At 39.6% G+C, this 17,111-nt stretch overlaps 1 protein-coding gene across 6 annotated transcripts in view; it reads right to left on the bottom strand.

The window, feature by feature from the left end:
- Positions 1 to 7,433: 7,433 nt before the first annotated feature.
- The window catches only part of CEMIP2 (cell migration inducing hyaluronidase 2), a 61,225-nt gene continuing 51,547 nt past the window's right edge, over positions 7,434 to 17,111 (bottom strand). For 5 of the 6 annotated variants that reach the window (XM_075021215.1, XM_075021213.1, XM_075021216.1 and 2 more), the window contains 7 exons: positions 16,304 to 16,512; positions 15,597 to 15,782; positions 13,332 to 13,551; positions 12,627 to 12,725; positions 11,309 to 11,457; positions 10,451 to 10,557; positions 7,434 to 9,687 (listed from right to left, as the gene is read on the bottom strand). In XM_075021215.1, coding sequence (XP_074877316.1) covers positions 9,491 to 9,687; positions 10,451 to 10,557; positions 11,309 to 11,457; positions 12,627 to 12,725; positions 13,332 to 13,551; positions 15,597 to 15,782; positions 16,304 to 16,512 — 1,167 coding nt within the window. In that variant the 3' untranslated portion in view covers positions 7,434 to 9,490. Of the gene's footprint in view, positions 9,688 to 10,450; positions 10,558 to 11,308; positions 11,458 to 12,626; positions 12,726 to 13,331; positions 13,552 to 15,596; positions 15,783 to 16,303; positions 16,513 to 17,111 lie in introns of those variants that run through there. The other variant, XR_012649079.1, reaches the window with a different exon arrangement.

The following is a 17,111-nucleotide window of genomic DNA, read 5'->3' as shown; positions in this document are numbered from 1 at the left end:
TGATCGGGGAGGAAGAACTCTGGAACAGGCAAGGAAGAAAGGACTCAGATGACAGAGGTGGAAATGGCCCCTTCTGATATGCTGTGCCAGGAAATACATGGGGTCTGAGCCCCTGCACAGTGTTTAAAGAAGATATGTAGGCACTGAGTTAGGAATAAACAACTCTGCAGGGTCTACTACAGCATTTTTGGAGCAGGCTGCTATTGCAATTATCGATTGGCACCAAATACCCCAATGCAGTTGCCGTCCTCTGTCTCCATCTGTACCTTTAAATCTGATATTGAAAGACTGAAGGTATCTTTATTGCCATGCAGATCTGCTCTTTAGAGTCCACAGACTAATAGCTGTTACTTTGATGGAAGCATAGGTTTAAAAGAAAAAAAATCTAGCTAAGAAAACCAGACTCCTACCTCCCAACTGAGTTCAATTTCTCCTAGTCTCCAATGCACTGTCGCTGTATTTTATTCAAGGTAACATCTTCTGAGGTTTTGTTGTTGTGTTTTTAATTACAATGTAAAATGGCAAAAGAACTATGGCACAGCTATCTGAGAATGTTTGCTGGTTGATTAAACCACGATCCTCAGTCATGCTGAGAGTCAGCCTCAGATTTTACTCAACAGCCTACTCACAGGTTTTTGTTTGAAGATGGACATCTGTTGGAGATTTTCAGTGGGGAACATCTGGAATTTAACGCTCAAGATGGAGTGGGAGCTAAGAGGCAAGAAAAATCCCTTCCTCAGTAATTCGTGTTGTCTCTTTTAATCCTTCCTTTATTTCCCCAGTGCTCCCACCCAAGATACTCTTTCATCTGTGCTCACAACAGCCCACGCTTTATGTTTCTTAATGCGAAGCGCAGCAGATAGCTCCAACTAAGTTCACCCAGAGGTTATTCTAATTCCCTCCATCGAGATTTCAATTTAGAGGCTCACATTAACCCATTAATTAAAGTGACCCCCTTTTTATTATTCACCTTAATCAGTTAATGTGATGGCAAGCCTTTCTTTGTTGCTTTGCCTGGCAGGGAGATCTTGTTAAGAGGATGCAATATCTGCTGGACAGGTGCCAGGTAGTAAAGCAATACAAGATCCCTGCCATTTGGCACTGCCTCTTCTGGGCCCAAGCACACTGGAGCTGCAAACACCCCAGCAAGTGACTGCTTCTCCGGGCCTGGCTCGGATCAGCTCACCGTTACAGGCTGTAGCTGAGACACACCAAAAACACCTTTTGCAAATAAGCACAAGCCTCCCAGGGTCTGACACACCCTGTAGTAGTCAATGCTCCTGAAAGGCTCAAGAAAAGTTGTGCTTCAAGAAGCCTCACTCCAAAATGTTCCAAATATTTGGCTACAGATTCTCTTTTATTTCTGAGCTGCCCAGCCACACCCTTTCTCACACTGGCTGCTGGCTCTGGCCAGGCAGGTGTGACACCTCTGCTTCTCCTGTGGGAGCTTACGTATGCTTACTCTGGGTGCGAGACCACAATATGCATGGAAGGGCTTTTTCTGCATCTGTTGGCAGTGCTTGTAAAATCATAGCGCTTCTTGCTTCATGAGGATTAGCTAACAGGAGGTACAAAAATGTAACTTCCTTCAGCTGAAGCACTGTAAATGCCTCCTGCTAATGTTTTTTTGAACAACTTCCTTTATAGGAGAACTTCCCTTTTTCTGGCAATATCTCAGGGAAATTTATTCTGATAGCAAATACATTCAGCTGCCTGCATTTGTTTTTCCATAGCTAGTACCTTTTGATCTAAGTATCTCTTAGGATGAGAGCATGCATTACTCTCTATCTGAATCAGAGGTGACAACTGCGTTGAAAGCTGGAGTAATTGCTTCTCTACAGCTCTGCAATGAATTACGCTGTGGCATGACAGAGGAAGGAAATCAGTAGCTGCTGTACTTGTTTTGTTTGCTCTGCCACTGCCTTGGCCTAATACACTCTGTTCCCTGTCCACTTTTACAGAAGAGCTGTTTCCTGCACAGGAACCCATTCCTGTTTGTGACAAACTTTATCTGAAAAAGAAAAATCATACCAGCATGTACAGATGTTTCTTTCCTAAACTCGTCCTCTTGCATGATGAATCAACTCTCTTTCTGGGTGATGTGTGATCCCTCCACATTTTCTCTGGGACAGTCTCTACACACCCAATGAAAGAAGCTTTCTGGATGAGCTTTGGCTACTTGGCTGGAAATTAAACTGTTTATATATATAATTACTGCCTTGGATTTCAAAACCAGCCCTGGAGATCCGCATACCCCACTGTTAATGCATTACATATGTACATATGGACTGCATTTTCTTGATACCAGTATAATTGGCTTCCCATCTTCCAAAAAAAGAGGTACAATTGTATCCATGCACCTTATCTGTCTCACATGAAAAATAAGCCATGCTGCTGCAAAGGTATCAATGCTAGGGAAGATGCAGACAAATCTGCAAAAGAGTCGGTGAACACACAAAAACCTCACACTCCTCCCTACCCGCTGTTACATTAGGAAAGAGTTTTGTTGGGGTTTTCTGTCTCAAAAATTTCACTGATGGCTCCTCTGCATGTAGTTGGGTTCATTAGTTGTGTAAGGAGGAGCTTTACAGATCCAATATACGAACTTAGTTTGCAAGAAGTAGAAGTTAAAGCAAGAGTTAACAGACTACAAAATGAAAAGCAGAATTAAACACTCTCTTTAGGCAGAAATTGCCACATTACTTCTGCAACAATTCTCATGAACAAAAAACCACACTTACATTCAAACACTTGTTCCTATGACCTTAAGCTCACGTAGCTGATTATTCACAGGTTAACCATTTATTGGATGATAACTTCAAAAAACTACAAAGATGTCAATGGTAATGACTATCTTCAGAAATCAAGGATTTGCCTGCATCTATATTGTTGTGTCTCTGCTTAATAAGAAATGTCAACTTCCTTTGTACTTTCACATCACCGTTATATTCTAACAAATGGCATGTCTCTGTTCAACTTTATTACTTTTGTGTAACATTTCTGAGAATTCTTAATGTTTACAAGCAAGACACAGAGTCTTCGAGTTTTTAAGTGCTGTATCAGAATTTGATTAACTATAGATATGGGTTCACATATTGGTTTTAGTTGTATGTATAGTCACCTGTGAGAGGGGAAAACGTGACTTTGACTCAAACTTAAAACACACTGTGCTCCTAACAGAGCATTTGCTTCCCTATTAAGCTCTGTGTTGAGACTTTTGTGTCCTGGGCCCCTCCAGCAACAACCTTCCTTAACAACTTCAGTACAGATTCCTGGCAATTTGCAACGTTATTTACCCTTTCATAGATCCTGAACACCAGGCTTTCACAGGCAAAGAGGGGAACTGTTCACACACAAAAATATTTTTGTAATTTTAGGATATACTTTGGGAAATATATTAATACAGTTATTTACACACTCATATCTTAAACACATATAAACCTAGAAACAGCAGTTCACTTAAGACAAGATTTACATCTTGTATAATCAGTAACTGCTAGGCATATGCTTATTAGTGTGAATTTAATTTATTAGCTTCATTTTAGAAACTGGCTTGTATGTCACTATTAACAATGATGTCATGGAGTTTGTGTAGGACTGCCTGGGGCGGGGGGGGAAGGGGGAGGGAAGAGTGCACAATGACTTAAGTGTGAAAGTAATGAAACTGAAGTATCATATGAAAAAAACCAGCCAATTATTCCTATAAAGAGTGGATATCAACATTTCTAAGTTTCACACTGGTACTCATTCTAATCTATACTCTGGAGCATAAAGCATTTAATCTGGCTCATTCAACAAGACAGCTATGGAAGAATTCAAACCCAACCTGACTCCCAGATTACAATGGGCCTGTTTAATGCTCAGCAAGAAACACTGCACACAAAAATAAGCAGTGGAGATCAACATTTTTACACAAGTTCTGTGCTGTTAATCCCTTCAGTTTGACACAGGCACTGTCCTCACACCTGATGCTTATTTGCAAAAGGTATTTCCATGCATCTAACTGACCTTGAACATGTTGCTACAATGTGACTCACAGGACAAGAGAATTTAATGGAAAAACTGTATTTTGGCTAATGGCTTTGTTAAAACAGATTACGTTTTGAAACTCAAGTCAGCCTGGGTAAACTAAAAGGGTGGGTCCAACCCACTCCCTGAGATGCTTTGGAAATAGAGTTAATGGAGAAGAAGGTTGGACAATTACTCAGAAAAATCCACAGGCAGCAAAACATTGGGAATATCAGAAATGGAAAATTCTATGGCAACAAAATACTTTAACCAGAGCAGCATCACAGCCCTTACAGACTGAAAGGGAAGTGGTGAGGAGAACCCTGTCCCTACAAAGCAAAAAGATAAAGGTTTATATGGCTTATAGGGAAAAGAGACAGCTAACAAATTTTTCTTGAACCTTCATTTGTTTTCTTCCATGTCCAACTATTAAAGCCTGACATTAACTCTTTATTTCACATTTGTCTGCTAGCTAGCAGAAGGAACCCAATGGCAAATGTGCATGCTGCTATGATTCATGTGAGTATACATACTCATATCTTCTAATACTTTTGTGAAGGACAGAAAAATCTTTTATCAATACAGGAATATTAAAAAGAAAAATTTAACACAGAACATGCTACCATAAAACTATTAAAAAGCAGGAATGTGCAATATATGCTACCGAGTGACGCTCCTCATAGAATCATTTCTCAGAAATAGAAATGAGACCACAGATAACTGTGGTGTTGTCTGTTACTACTGAGAACATGTGCCAGTCATTTGCACCAGAGATGGAAGAAAACTATTAGATCATAGTTCACACCCTGCAGATGGAGTAAACCATCTTCTGCTGAAGAACCTCATAGATACTAAAAAGACACGTCATCATCTATGATCCATCCCTAAAAGCTACCAATTACACATAACATACCCTGAACTGATACTTGCGTATCCACTGAAAATGTCACTGGAAATGCTTCACGGGAAAGATAGTTGTGTTTATAATTGTCTATAGCAGTTCTAGTACAGCATTACTACTTATAAACTTGCACACACTAAAATAATCTTAAAATACCACTTTATGTTCCGTTTAGAATAAATTATATATTAAGACAGGCCATTGCATATTCTAAGAACATTTCCTCGGAAAAAAAAATTATAAATCAGGATATTCAGCTGTCACCCCATTCAACTTTGACAAAGATGTAACAAAGAATTTGTCTCCCAGGCACGGCAATTAAGTCTGCTTTGTATTTTTAAATACAATAGAAATCAGAAAAGTGAAAAAGTTGGCCTTTAAGGATAAAGTTTATAGAGACTGATTACTTTGAAATTTCTCTGTGATCTAACCAAGACAATTTCTCACTACTACACCAAACACAAAACCCACAAACCTTTCAAGAAAAGCACAGATGTCTCTGAATTTATTCAGTATGGGTTAAGGTAAGGACACAAGAGCAGGCACAAGATGACATATCAGAAAAGGCTAGGCTGATCTCCAGAGATCCCCAGAATGTTCTCTCCCCAAATTGCTCCTATTGTATCTAAAATCTCTTTATTTCTCAGTTTCATCACACGAAAAAGGAGCAGTGGACTTCTATAACTTGCCAATCCCATCATTCCCAGTCATCCAAGTCAATGGCCAGACAAGCCTTTTTCTTTTTAGCAAGTTACAACTGTTAATACAATTTAATATGCAAAATTTTAGTACTCCCAGGCCATATAATTAAAAAGCTCATAAATTCCCTCAAGCCAAAGGTGGCCTTATATACTTCAAAACTGAGTATTATTTTAGAATTTTAACTAGCACGAGACACGGGGAAAAAAAGAAGGCATTAGAAAAAAATATGCTTGTGAACTCTAGGAGGGACAGAACCTTCCCATAAGTGCTAGTGTGGAAAAGTAATTGCTGGGAAAAGCTCACATAAATGCAATTTCAAAGTTCAGGAGTTACTGCTTTTCTTTGCACTTCATAGATGTTTGGACACTAGGATGGCACCAGGATCCTCTTAAACAAATATAGTTGTGACATACCCTTTTGACCTTCATTGACCACTGCACCATATGATACAGCTGTCATCAAACCTGGTGGACTGGGCTTTTCAGTCAGAGCTTAGTGGCTATCCTCAGATGTACATCCTTCCTACATAATGTTAAAAGGAGTTGAGGGAAAGCAGAGGAAATCACAGGATTTGCCCTGAACCGTAAAACTTAGTTTAATGTGCTGGGTCAGAAGTTATCCAGGGCCTCACCTGTCACTGCAGTCCCACAATATGCAGAATTAAGTCTATGTTTTCCTAAAGCATGTCTTTGCCATTATCCCAGCTCTTTAGAGATGGGTCTCCAGCCCCTCATATAGTGGATTTTCAGTAGTGCCTTTGGCCAGAGAGAGTGCCTTATTCATAGTACACTTAATCTGATCCCTGCTCCAAGTAGTTGATTTATTCTTTTGTTGTTTTCTTTGTTGTTGTTTTTAAAACATTGTAACAATTAAAAAATAAAATGCAAAAACAACCTGTGGAATAAGAACATGAGCCCAGATGTGCCTTAAAAAGTTCTAACACATTACATTAAAGCTTTAAACTTGCCTTCCTTTCTCTAGCCTGGTGAGTTTTAAAATTTTTTGCTGCAGAATGGCACCATTTGAGCAAGGAATGGAAATCAATCTATTTGTACACAAAGCCTGACAGCCTGACCACGAAGAGGCAATTACAATGCCTTTTGGACTAGGTTTGTGGCAGAGATGCCTCATTTTTAAGATCTCACTGCGTTTCAGGCATGAGGTGAAAAGTGCATGGTTCAGACCTTGCAGGCTGCAGCAGCTGGAGTGCTTGGAAAAGAGAGGCTAGACACTTTGGTAATGTTAACTGCACACAACCACAGTGGCACCCAGGCTGGCAGCCACCTCTGGAGATGGCCCCAAGACATGATGTTTCTCAAAACAGGGTCAGCTACAGATGCTCCTCCGAAGAAGACGACTGCACGGCCTCTCTGGCAATCAGTTCTGCTGCTTGACCTAAGTTTTTCTTCTCTTTACATGGAATTGCCTGCATTTCAATGTGTGCCCACTGCCTCTTGCCCTGTGCCATGGGGCGCTATTGAGAATAGCCTGGCTCTATCTTCTTTACTCCCCCACCAAGTAGTTACAGGCATGGGTAAGATGCCCCTGAGTAGGTAACAACACTGCACTGGCCCCCACCAAGCTGAAATGACTCTACACTCAGCAGCTCAGATAGACTTTAAGATGACAGACGTTGGAGACGGGCCCATAACTTCAGTCACCATTAGTGTCTCCTTTCCATTTCTTACTTGTCTCTGAATGGAGGGTAGGATACGCTCCATAAACTTCACAAGTCTATTGGTGTTTGAAATAAAATAGTTTCTAGTATTCACATAACACACATTACAAAATTACTCGATACAAGAACAGAAGAGACCCAAGATTTTATTGCCTTGTCAGATGTAAAAATTTATTTATGCTATTTATCAAGTGTTCAAATTTACACAAAAGACAACACTTCAACTTCACATCCAATTGTCCATCAGTAAGCCCCACATCAGAATACCCTTTACACTTCCAAGTACAATTTTTACAAGATGGCTTAGAACAGCAGAACCTCATAAATAATGGCCAACTTCACAAGCCTGTAGGTCACTACCTCATCAGTATTTCTCTGCTGAGCATGACCCACAGAACAGAGGAAGTCTTAAAAACATTTTAATCCCCAAACACTATCACTACTGCACTCAGAGCATTTAAATCACATTGCCCTGCATTAGTAACACCAAACATCATAGCTAGTCTTAAAGATTTACCACATCTCCCCCTAACAAAATGCCTTTTTTTAACATTATAAGAGAACTGTGCATCAAAACAACTGCAAAATACACAATCATCCATTTGGCTTGGTTTTACAATAAAATTAACATCAGTTATCTATTTGCTAACTTCATCTCTTGTGTTGTGCTCCTTTCCCCTCCCACTTAGGAAACTACACTAGACCAGGCAGTTTAATTGTAGCACTGAGGTAGCATATTTATTTGAACAGAATAATAGGTCTGCTACTGTGCCGCCTCTCCTTTAAAGCACAAAAAAAATCCCCACAGTTTTTCAACTTCTTTGGAGAAGACAGGCATATAGTTCATTTCCAACAGCCACTCCATTTTGAATTCAAAGCACAATGCATCTCTGAATGATAGACATATTATACCAGCTAGAATGAATGAGAACATATACAAGAACTATGTCAGTTTTATTAGAACTATGTTTACATTTTACCTCTATGGCACCTATTGTTCCCTATTATGAAATGCATCTTTACAGTCTCTGAAATTTAATTTCAAAGACTAGGATCCTGAAAAAGGGCTTGTGTGCCTCAGTTCTTCTAAATTATTTTCACACTATCTGCAGAAAGTGTGCAAAAAATACTTACAACAAAACCAAAAGAAATCAAACAGACCCAACATAAAATCAATAGGAACTAGCAACATGAGTATATTAAAAGAATCAAAGTTAAAGTAAAAGATATAACATGCCTGAATGAACTGAGAGCACTTTCCATTCACTTAAAGCTGGGATAGCCTTAAGAAAAAAAAAAAGAATTTAAAAAAAAAAAATCACTGCAACAGTAGAAGCCTAGTTTCATTACAGATTGAAAATAACTATCTCAGCTTTGCCTTTCTGGCTAAAAGCTTTAAAAGAAAAAAGCTGAAGTCAAGCTGTACACAAGACTGCAGCCTCAACACCCAGACTGTTAACTGAAGTAACTCTTACAGACACCTGTATATTTAGGGGTGAATAGTAAACAGTGACGCCAAAGAACGGTGGTAATTTTCTGCTCCGTATGCCATGCTGGTACACGTAGCCTTGTTAAATGCTGTTAGGTGGTACACAGTTCTTACCCAGCCCTGGGCTGGTTCTTTGAATCCCCTCTCTCCACCTTTCATACAGCAAAGCAAAAATTTTACTGCAGTTAAAACCGCTTGAGTCTGCTGCATGTGTAGGGAAACTGGTTTTTAACACATTAGAAAGCAGACTGAGAATGTAACTGAGCTGACTGCTAAATAAACCCTCAGGAAAACACCTAACAGCTGAGGGAAAATGCATAAGGTATGACCAATTCAAGCTGTTTATGGAGACTTTAACGTTAATCTTTCAAGTAATCCAAGATGCACTCCAACACCTGCTACCAAAAATTTAAGGCTTTTATGAACACCCTCTTACATACAAAAGGAGTATTAAACAGAAGGAACTTGTTTACAGTAAATACCAACATCTGAAAAATCTCTGAAACCTGTTTATACAAATACTAATAAATTCTTTAATATTTTGTACAACTAGAAGGTGCACAGATTGGCATTCAAGCGGTCAATGCTGGCAAACATCTGTCAGACAATACCATGATTTACTTGGATAACAATATAGTTTAAAATGCCATAAATTAAAAAATAAGTTAGTTCACATTTTTTTTTGCCCCAGCTTTTATGTACATCTTAGTCTTTAATGAGATTGTGTAGCCTTCTTCAGAAGCTCGAGGTCTTTCCGTCGGCTTTTGATTGCTCTGGCACAGCCATACTCTTCCAGTTGTAAAGGGATATACTTTTCTATCTGAACAAGCCCATGCCCAGCAGGACCAGTAAACAGCTTAATCCAGGATGGCTTAAAGTTTCCTCTGAAGCCCAGAAAGGCCAGGCTTCCTGTGACAAAAACAGCTCAGTGTTACCGAACCAGCCAAGCCCGTCCAAGCACAACACAGGACTGGTTGGGAAGGGAATGGCACGCCTCTCTGAAATTCTGCCCCCAGATTATTCAGGACATTAATCCACTCTCAGCTTCACACAAACCTCGCAAAGAAATACTGATTTGCAATTTCTTTTTTCAATATTCGGTATTAAATACTCTAAAATCTTAATTTGAGAACATAGCTATCGGGACAGTTACAAAACCTGCTTTCTCAGACAGAACTCGTGCCAAGGCCCTGAATGGACTAGAGCTACCCCATGTGGACTATAAAATGATCATCCCTCAAAATACTGACAGCTTCTCATCTCTATCTTCAAATTTGGTTAGAACAAGAAATAGTAGCCTTACACAGGACATTGTTTAAAAATAGATTCGCTGGGTAAGGCACAAAATACAGGCTTTGGGAAAAAAGCCCGGGGCTCTTTTTCTGTAATCCACAAGCACAAAGAACTGCTAGTCACTTCTCTGCTTGCAACAAGCTTCACACAATGCCCTTTGGGGCAACAGGAAGGGTTTTCTGCCCCATCTGCTGAAGGGCTGTCTACCCGCCCCCCCCCCCCCAGCAAGGGCTGAAACGCAGCAGCCCACACCAATGCAAACTGGCAAGCATCCTCCGCCAGCTGCATCCTTTTCACACACCCCGTGAGAAACCCATCATGCCAACATAAACACACAGACCAAGGCGGTGTCAAAGAAATGTGCAAAAATTCCACCAACCGTTGCTCTGAAGATAAGGCGGTTTGGCTGTCCCCAGGGACATTAAGGCTTCTGATAAATTATTAGGAATTGCTACATCACCTCTTGTGCTCAGTAGAACAACAGACCTGCAGCAGAAATGGTGCAGAGACAGCAGCTGTTATAAACGCAAAGTTTTCTTAATATTCTGCTACATGCTTTTTCAGCTAGTTGGCCTCACAGGCCACTTGCTTAAGAGTACTCTTGCCATGTCATTTCATGACATGGAAGCAGTTAACCGTCTCTGAAAGCAGTACCTGGAAAAGCATCCACCTAGACTTTTTCTTTTAAATTTTTTTAAATTTAACTTCAAAATCATTGGAAAGTGTTATTTAAATATAGTTTAATATTTTGTATCAAAAAATCAAGTTTAGATATTGATCCAAAATTATAATATTAGAATGCTGATTTTTCTAACAGTAACTTTTAATCTTTCTTTAATGATAAGCAATTTTCTCCCTAGATAGGGGGAAGAACAGTATGGTACCTTGTCACATAGTTCTCATCGGTGTCCTTAAGTGACCTTATTAAACAAAAAGTTATTCCTGTTTTAAGCAAAGTGTTATTACATGAAGTTTAGTTAAAAAAAAGAAGTATCTTTTTGAGATGAAAGACAGGCAACAGTGGAAAATTTTAAGTGTCCAAAATTTGAGTTGCTTTGTTTTCTCAAATAAGGCTAAATTGTGTGTTAAAATGCTCCTATGTTTCTCCTTTCCCCTCAACATAGATATATGTTTTGCTCACTTTCAGTGCTCATGTATAGGTACCATTTAAATCCTTGTTAGAGAGCAGAGCTACAGCTCACACGACATACTGGAAATAAATGGTCATTACACGTACCTTTGTGGAATTCCAGATGTTAAATACCCATCTAAATGCTTAATGTCTACTCCAGAAAATAATCGTTTTCCCGACACTGTGCCGATGCAGGCATCAACTACAACAATAAGTATACCATTATCCTTGAAGGAAAACATAGTGCCATTGACCTAAATGGGAACAGAAAAAGAGAAAAGAACTTTTTCTTTCTTTCTTAAAGTTAGTATGAATCCAACAGCGATTCTACTCCGCTCAGTGTTAATCTTCACCTAGTTTAGACACAGTGGTGTACTAATTTCCTTACAAATACTTGCTTCTCCCTAGCATCTTTTTATTTTCTGCCTTGAGGAGAGGCGTTCAGTGGGACTTCTGAGATTGCATGGGAGCCTCCAGTCCCTGGCTTCTACAGGGTGATCATACATTTCAGGTGACTTACTACCTCATTGCTCCTACTTTGGGAAGCTAAAACACAGATACTGAACCACCTGCACTTTTTGGCAATAGTACAGTTAATCTGTCTCTGCAGCAGCCCAGTGCCAGCCCAGTTTCTTCCGGCAGAGCACTCTTACTGCTTTTGATATGGCACACACATTCCCATAGAAGTTTGCAACTGCTAGGTTACACTGCTCTTGTACTATTTGTTCAAATAACTCAACAGTTTTATTATTTCAACCAAGCTAACACACTGACATTGCAGAATGTAAGCCACATACAGACTTTAAGCTTTGTGGTATGACGTTGTCTGCAAACACTATTTCAGCAGCATGTGCAAGTCTCCTTCAGCATCCGAATGGAAAAGTTGAAGTAAACTACTTTTTTATACAGTATCACATCACTAGGCTTATCAGGCCTGCATCAGAACAAATATAGAAGTCTCTATGGTTTCTTAAGTAATTGCTATTTTGCAGGAGTTTAGCAAAGCTTAATGGCTTGAATAACTCATCCCATTAACTCACCAATCTGTTAGCACAAAACCAGTTTCAACAACATGGATTTAACTAACAGGTTGTTTGGCTGGGGTTTTTCTTGGTTTGTATTTTTTTTTTCCAAAAGCAGACATCAGTGAATGCATATCCATCCAGATCTGAAGATTTCACACTCTCCCTTACTAGTACAATTTTCTCTCCAGAAGGGAGGGATTTGAAAACAAAATGGAGTTTTGAAGCCTCATTTTCTGTGGTTAAAACATCAGCTTTTTGACTGTTTGGTTTTTAAACTATAAACCAACACTTTTCATTCAAGTAAAGAAAAGTGAGGTCAGTATGGTGTAGAGTTGTATAACTGGTGTAATACAAACTGCTAAAGAGAAAGGTAGAAGAAAACCCTAAAGAATACTTACAGAAATAAATGCTTGCTGACCTCTGCTTAACTCTTTTTTACCAGTTGAATTAATCTGCACAAGGAGGTAGTTTTTGTGAGGATCGCTGGTAAATACCATCTGGATATCAAATGAAACATGTTAAATACACATATCCATGCATCTTCAACACTCTATCATACCAGACAATTTACAAAAGATCACCCATGCTCCAAAGCAAATGCATCCATTTGTCAGTGGCATTATTTATGGTACTAGCAATGTTAATAAATATCATGAAGTATATTCCTTTTATTTTCTTCCTTGCTTTCAGAATTTTTCTCAGCTTGTATAGCTTAAATGGATAATGCAATTTCAAGTTCATGTTAATAAGCAAAGACCCAAAAAAGAAGAGAGAAGTTTGGCCAATAGCATATAGATCTGCAGCAAAGTGATTCCACATGGAGTACAGATAATACTGTAGCAGAAGACATCAGATCTAGCTATGTTCCTTTTCTGTAGCACTCATGAGTGAGAGGTGAAGCAGTATTTTTCAAAGAACAAAAACTGAAACCTTTGTGCTACAAGGGACTCCCTGCCTTCTATCATACAGGAGATTAACAATGTGACCATCGCAAACTGGTAGGTGCAGCATTCTGGACAGAAAGACTGAAATTCTGCCTGAAAGCTAGGAGACAGCAACCTCGAGTATACAGTTTATGAAAGTTTTTGCTTATTTTATTTTACCTGAGTTGTGCCGCATTTTGTACATGGTACAGTAGTTTTTACTGGCATCTGCTTTATGACGGTTGGTCCTTGGTAGTACTTTGGGTAAGCTTTTGCCATGCAGTTACTGATGCCTTTTGCTGAATCTTTGGTCACAATCTTGATCCTTTCACATCCCTGAGATGAGCAATAACTGTGACCATCCCTATTATATTTGGCTTGAAGAAATAAAAACAGTAATCTACACAAAAGGGGGGGGAAAAGAATCTAGATCAATTGCTGGAAAGATAGATGTTTATGTTAAACCTTAAAAACAGCTGTATTTCACGATTTTCAGAAGCAGAGAAACTACAGTATTCACTTCTGCACCATTGTTCAAACTTTTTCAAAATATTTAGAGTTTACTAGAGTTAGGAATTATCTGCTGGCATATCTGAAATTCCCAACTATTAAAGGGGACATCGTTATGAATGCATATGCTTTGAAAAGAAGAGCCACTCCTCAAATCAGCCGCTTGCAGGAAACAAAAACCGAACTGCAGAGCATAAATGTTTTCTTTGATCACAGATCTTTGCAGATACCCAGCAGTAACTGATATTCAGCTTCAGCCACCAGCACGGGGCACTGCAACTGCACTGCTGCAAATGCCTGGAAATGCAGTTTAGGGGGTAGTGGTCATTAATGTTCACAGCACACAGAGACTGGTAATTCTTCTGTTATACATTTGACTGTTATCACTGTAGCTCTTAAACAAAAGAAACATAAATGTCTTTTCAAAAGCTACATTCACCTGCAGACATTATTACAAAGTAGCTGATAAGGGAACAACATAAGTAAGAGAAAAAACTATAAATTAAAGATCAACATTTGCAGTACACACAAGTGATGTATGTAGGACTTGTTTTACTCAAAGTTGACCGCATCTTAAACCTCTCGGAAGGATCTCAGTGGCCTCTGTCAGAAGTACTTTTGAAAGAAAGACAGACTAGGTCTTTTAAGTACTTTCAAGAAGGCTGAAAACAGATTAGGATTTTCAGAAATACATTCTTAAAATGTTCTTGGAACAGACAACTTCTTGGAAATTTCTAGGATTTTCAGTTTAACATTTCAGTTAAATTTCAGTTTAAATTTTATTTGAGGACTTAGAGGTTACTTCCTGCAAGTTTGTGGATGACACCAAGTTGGGAAGGAGTGTTGATCTGCTCGAGGGTAGGAAGGCTCTACAGAGGGATCTGGACAGGCTGGATCAAGGGATTGTATGAGGTTCAACAAGGCCAAGTGCGGGGTCCTGCACTTGGGTCACAGCAACCCCATGCAGCGCTACAGGCTTGGGGAAGAGTGGCTGGAAAGCTGCCCAGCGGAAAAGGACCTGGTGGTGTTTGTCAACAGCCAGCTGAATATGAGCCAGCAGTGTGCCCAGGTGGCCAAGAAGACCAACGGCATCCTGGCCTGCATCAGAAATAGTGCAGCCAGCAGGACTAGGGAAGTCATCATGCCCCTGTACTCAGCACTGATGAGGCTGCACCTGGAGTGCTGTGTTCAGTTTTGGGCCCCTCACTACAGGAAAGACATTGAGGTGCTGGAGCGTGTCCAGAGAAGGGCAACGAAGCTGGTGAGGGGCCTGGAGCACAAGTCTTATGAGGAGTGGCTGAGGAACTGGGGTTGTTTAGTCTGGAGAAGAGGAGGCTGAGGGGAGACCTTATCGCTCTCTACAACTGCCCGAAAGGGGGGTGTAGTAACATGGGTACTGGTCTCTTCTATCAAGTAACTAGTGATAGGATGAGAGGAAATGGCCTCAGGTTGCGCCAGAGGAGGTTTAGATTGGATATGAGGAAAAATTTCTTTACTGAAAGGGTTGTCAAGCATTGGAACAGGCTGTCCAGGGAAGTAGTGGTGTCACCATCCCTGGAGGTGTTCAAAAAAGGCGTAGACAAGGTACTTCAGGACATGGTTTAGTGGGCATGGTGGTGTTGGGTTGACGGTTGGACTTGATGATCTTAAAGGCTTTTTCCAACCTAAACAATTCTATGATTCTGTACCACATTTTCCCCAGGCATGGGATAGGAAATATCTGTGACAACTGTGATGCTCTTGGAAAAGTATTTCAGTGACAACCACTGTATTTTGGAGATTCAAAGTCAATAGGCTTTTCAAATAGGCTTTGGGCTCCTTCACAACAGATTTCCTCTTATGCAGGAGTCTCAATCAGTTGCTTTTAACACTATCGAACTGGACATTTTGAGATTAAACAACATCTTCCAATAGGGTCAAGTTACAAGGAGTTACCCGGTACTGTTGTCAAAGTAGAACTTCTTGTCTGATCGATTCTTTTCGAGCTCCATCATTGAAGATACAGGCACGTAGCGCTCTACCTTGCTGGACAGAGCAGATGACCGCCTTTGAAAGGTTTCCAGTACTATAGCAAAATCTGTATTTGGTTGATAACAAAGACCAACACGAATCCAGTCATTCCTGAAAAAAAAATAAAGTGTATGATTTGCTGTAGGAACAGTTTAGATGACAATACATAGCAAACAGATCACTCAAAAAACAAGTAACAGGACACAAAAAGCTCCCAAACCCTCAACCAGAAGATCTTTCTTCCCTTCACAAAGTATGTCATTAAATGTTATAGTAACTTTGATATTCTCAGGATATGTTTGACTTTATACTTTAGACATTTACTAAGTTTATCTGACAACAAAATCAAGTATGCTGAACTACTCAACTCCAATTCTGCTCAACTTCACTACTTGCAAATTTTCTTCTCTGAAGAATTTTCCTTAAAGATGCTACTGGACACAAGCTTGCTTTAGGTGCAGGTCTATTGCTTAACCTCTTGTTTTTCCTACTTTATTATTTGTAATTATGAAAAAAAACCAACCCAAGATCTCGTCTTACTGATGGTTGCAAACTCTCATGCATGCTAATTCTGCAGGACATTACTTCAGTATTGCCTTATGGATCAATGACATCAAAGAAAGTAAACATACTTGTTGAAGTTAATGAGATAAAGGTAGGTGACATTTGGAGCTCTTCCATTCCAATGTATTGTGTAGCCCTTTTGGAGCATCACTACTGGCTGGTATTGTTGAAAGACAGCTCTCTGATTAATACCTCGAAGAACCATGGGACTGGCTGGGTACTCATCTCGTACAATAGTCATGGAAAGATTCTGTCCATTCCAGGTTTGGACATAAACCTATATGATATTAAGGAGGACGAAAAGAAAGAGGAAAGATTTGGACACTGTACAAAAGGAAATTAAATAGTGAAGAATAATCAGTACATTATTAGAGAAAACACTGCAACTTGATGTTCTGAGTTAAGCAATACACAAATATCTCCTGAAGAAGAGCCCTATTTGAGAAACTTATTGTAGATTTTGCCCATTTTACAGGCAAAAAAAAAAGGGGAGGGAGGGGAAAAAAATATATATAATCAGTTATGGTACTTGGCCAATCCCATTTTGAACAGGAACCAGAATGGGAATCAGACCTGTATAAGACTTGTATTCAGGAGCTCGTATTTAACATCTCCACTGAAAAAAACCCAAAATGCGCCTCTTAAAACCCACTCTGTGACAAAAAGACAGAGAGCGCTCCAGTGGAAGAAAACATCTCCAACACAAAAATGTTCTAGCAGGTAGGGCTGCACCATGGGACTCCTGGAATGCATACACATTTGGTTTTACCTTGCAGCATCTAATATTGTACTCCCAGTGTGTGTGCTGAAGGGAACACTATACAAAACTGGCTGAAAAGTGTAATATGCATAGAACTATTTTTTAAAATGTCAAAG

The sequence above is a fragment of the Buteo buteo genome, chromosome Z, assembly GCF_964188355.1.
Source record: "Buteo buteo chromosome Z, bButBut1.hap1.1, whole genome shotgun sequence".
Lineage (NCBI taxonomy): Eukaryota > Metazoa > Chordata > Aves > Accipitriformes > Accipitridae > Buteo > Buteo buteo.
The sequence above is the reverse complement of the archived record's forward strand: the minus strand, read 5'-3'. Positions and strand labels throughout refer to the sequence as shown.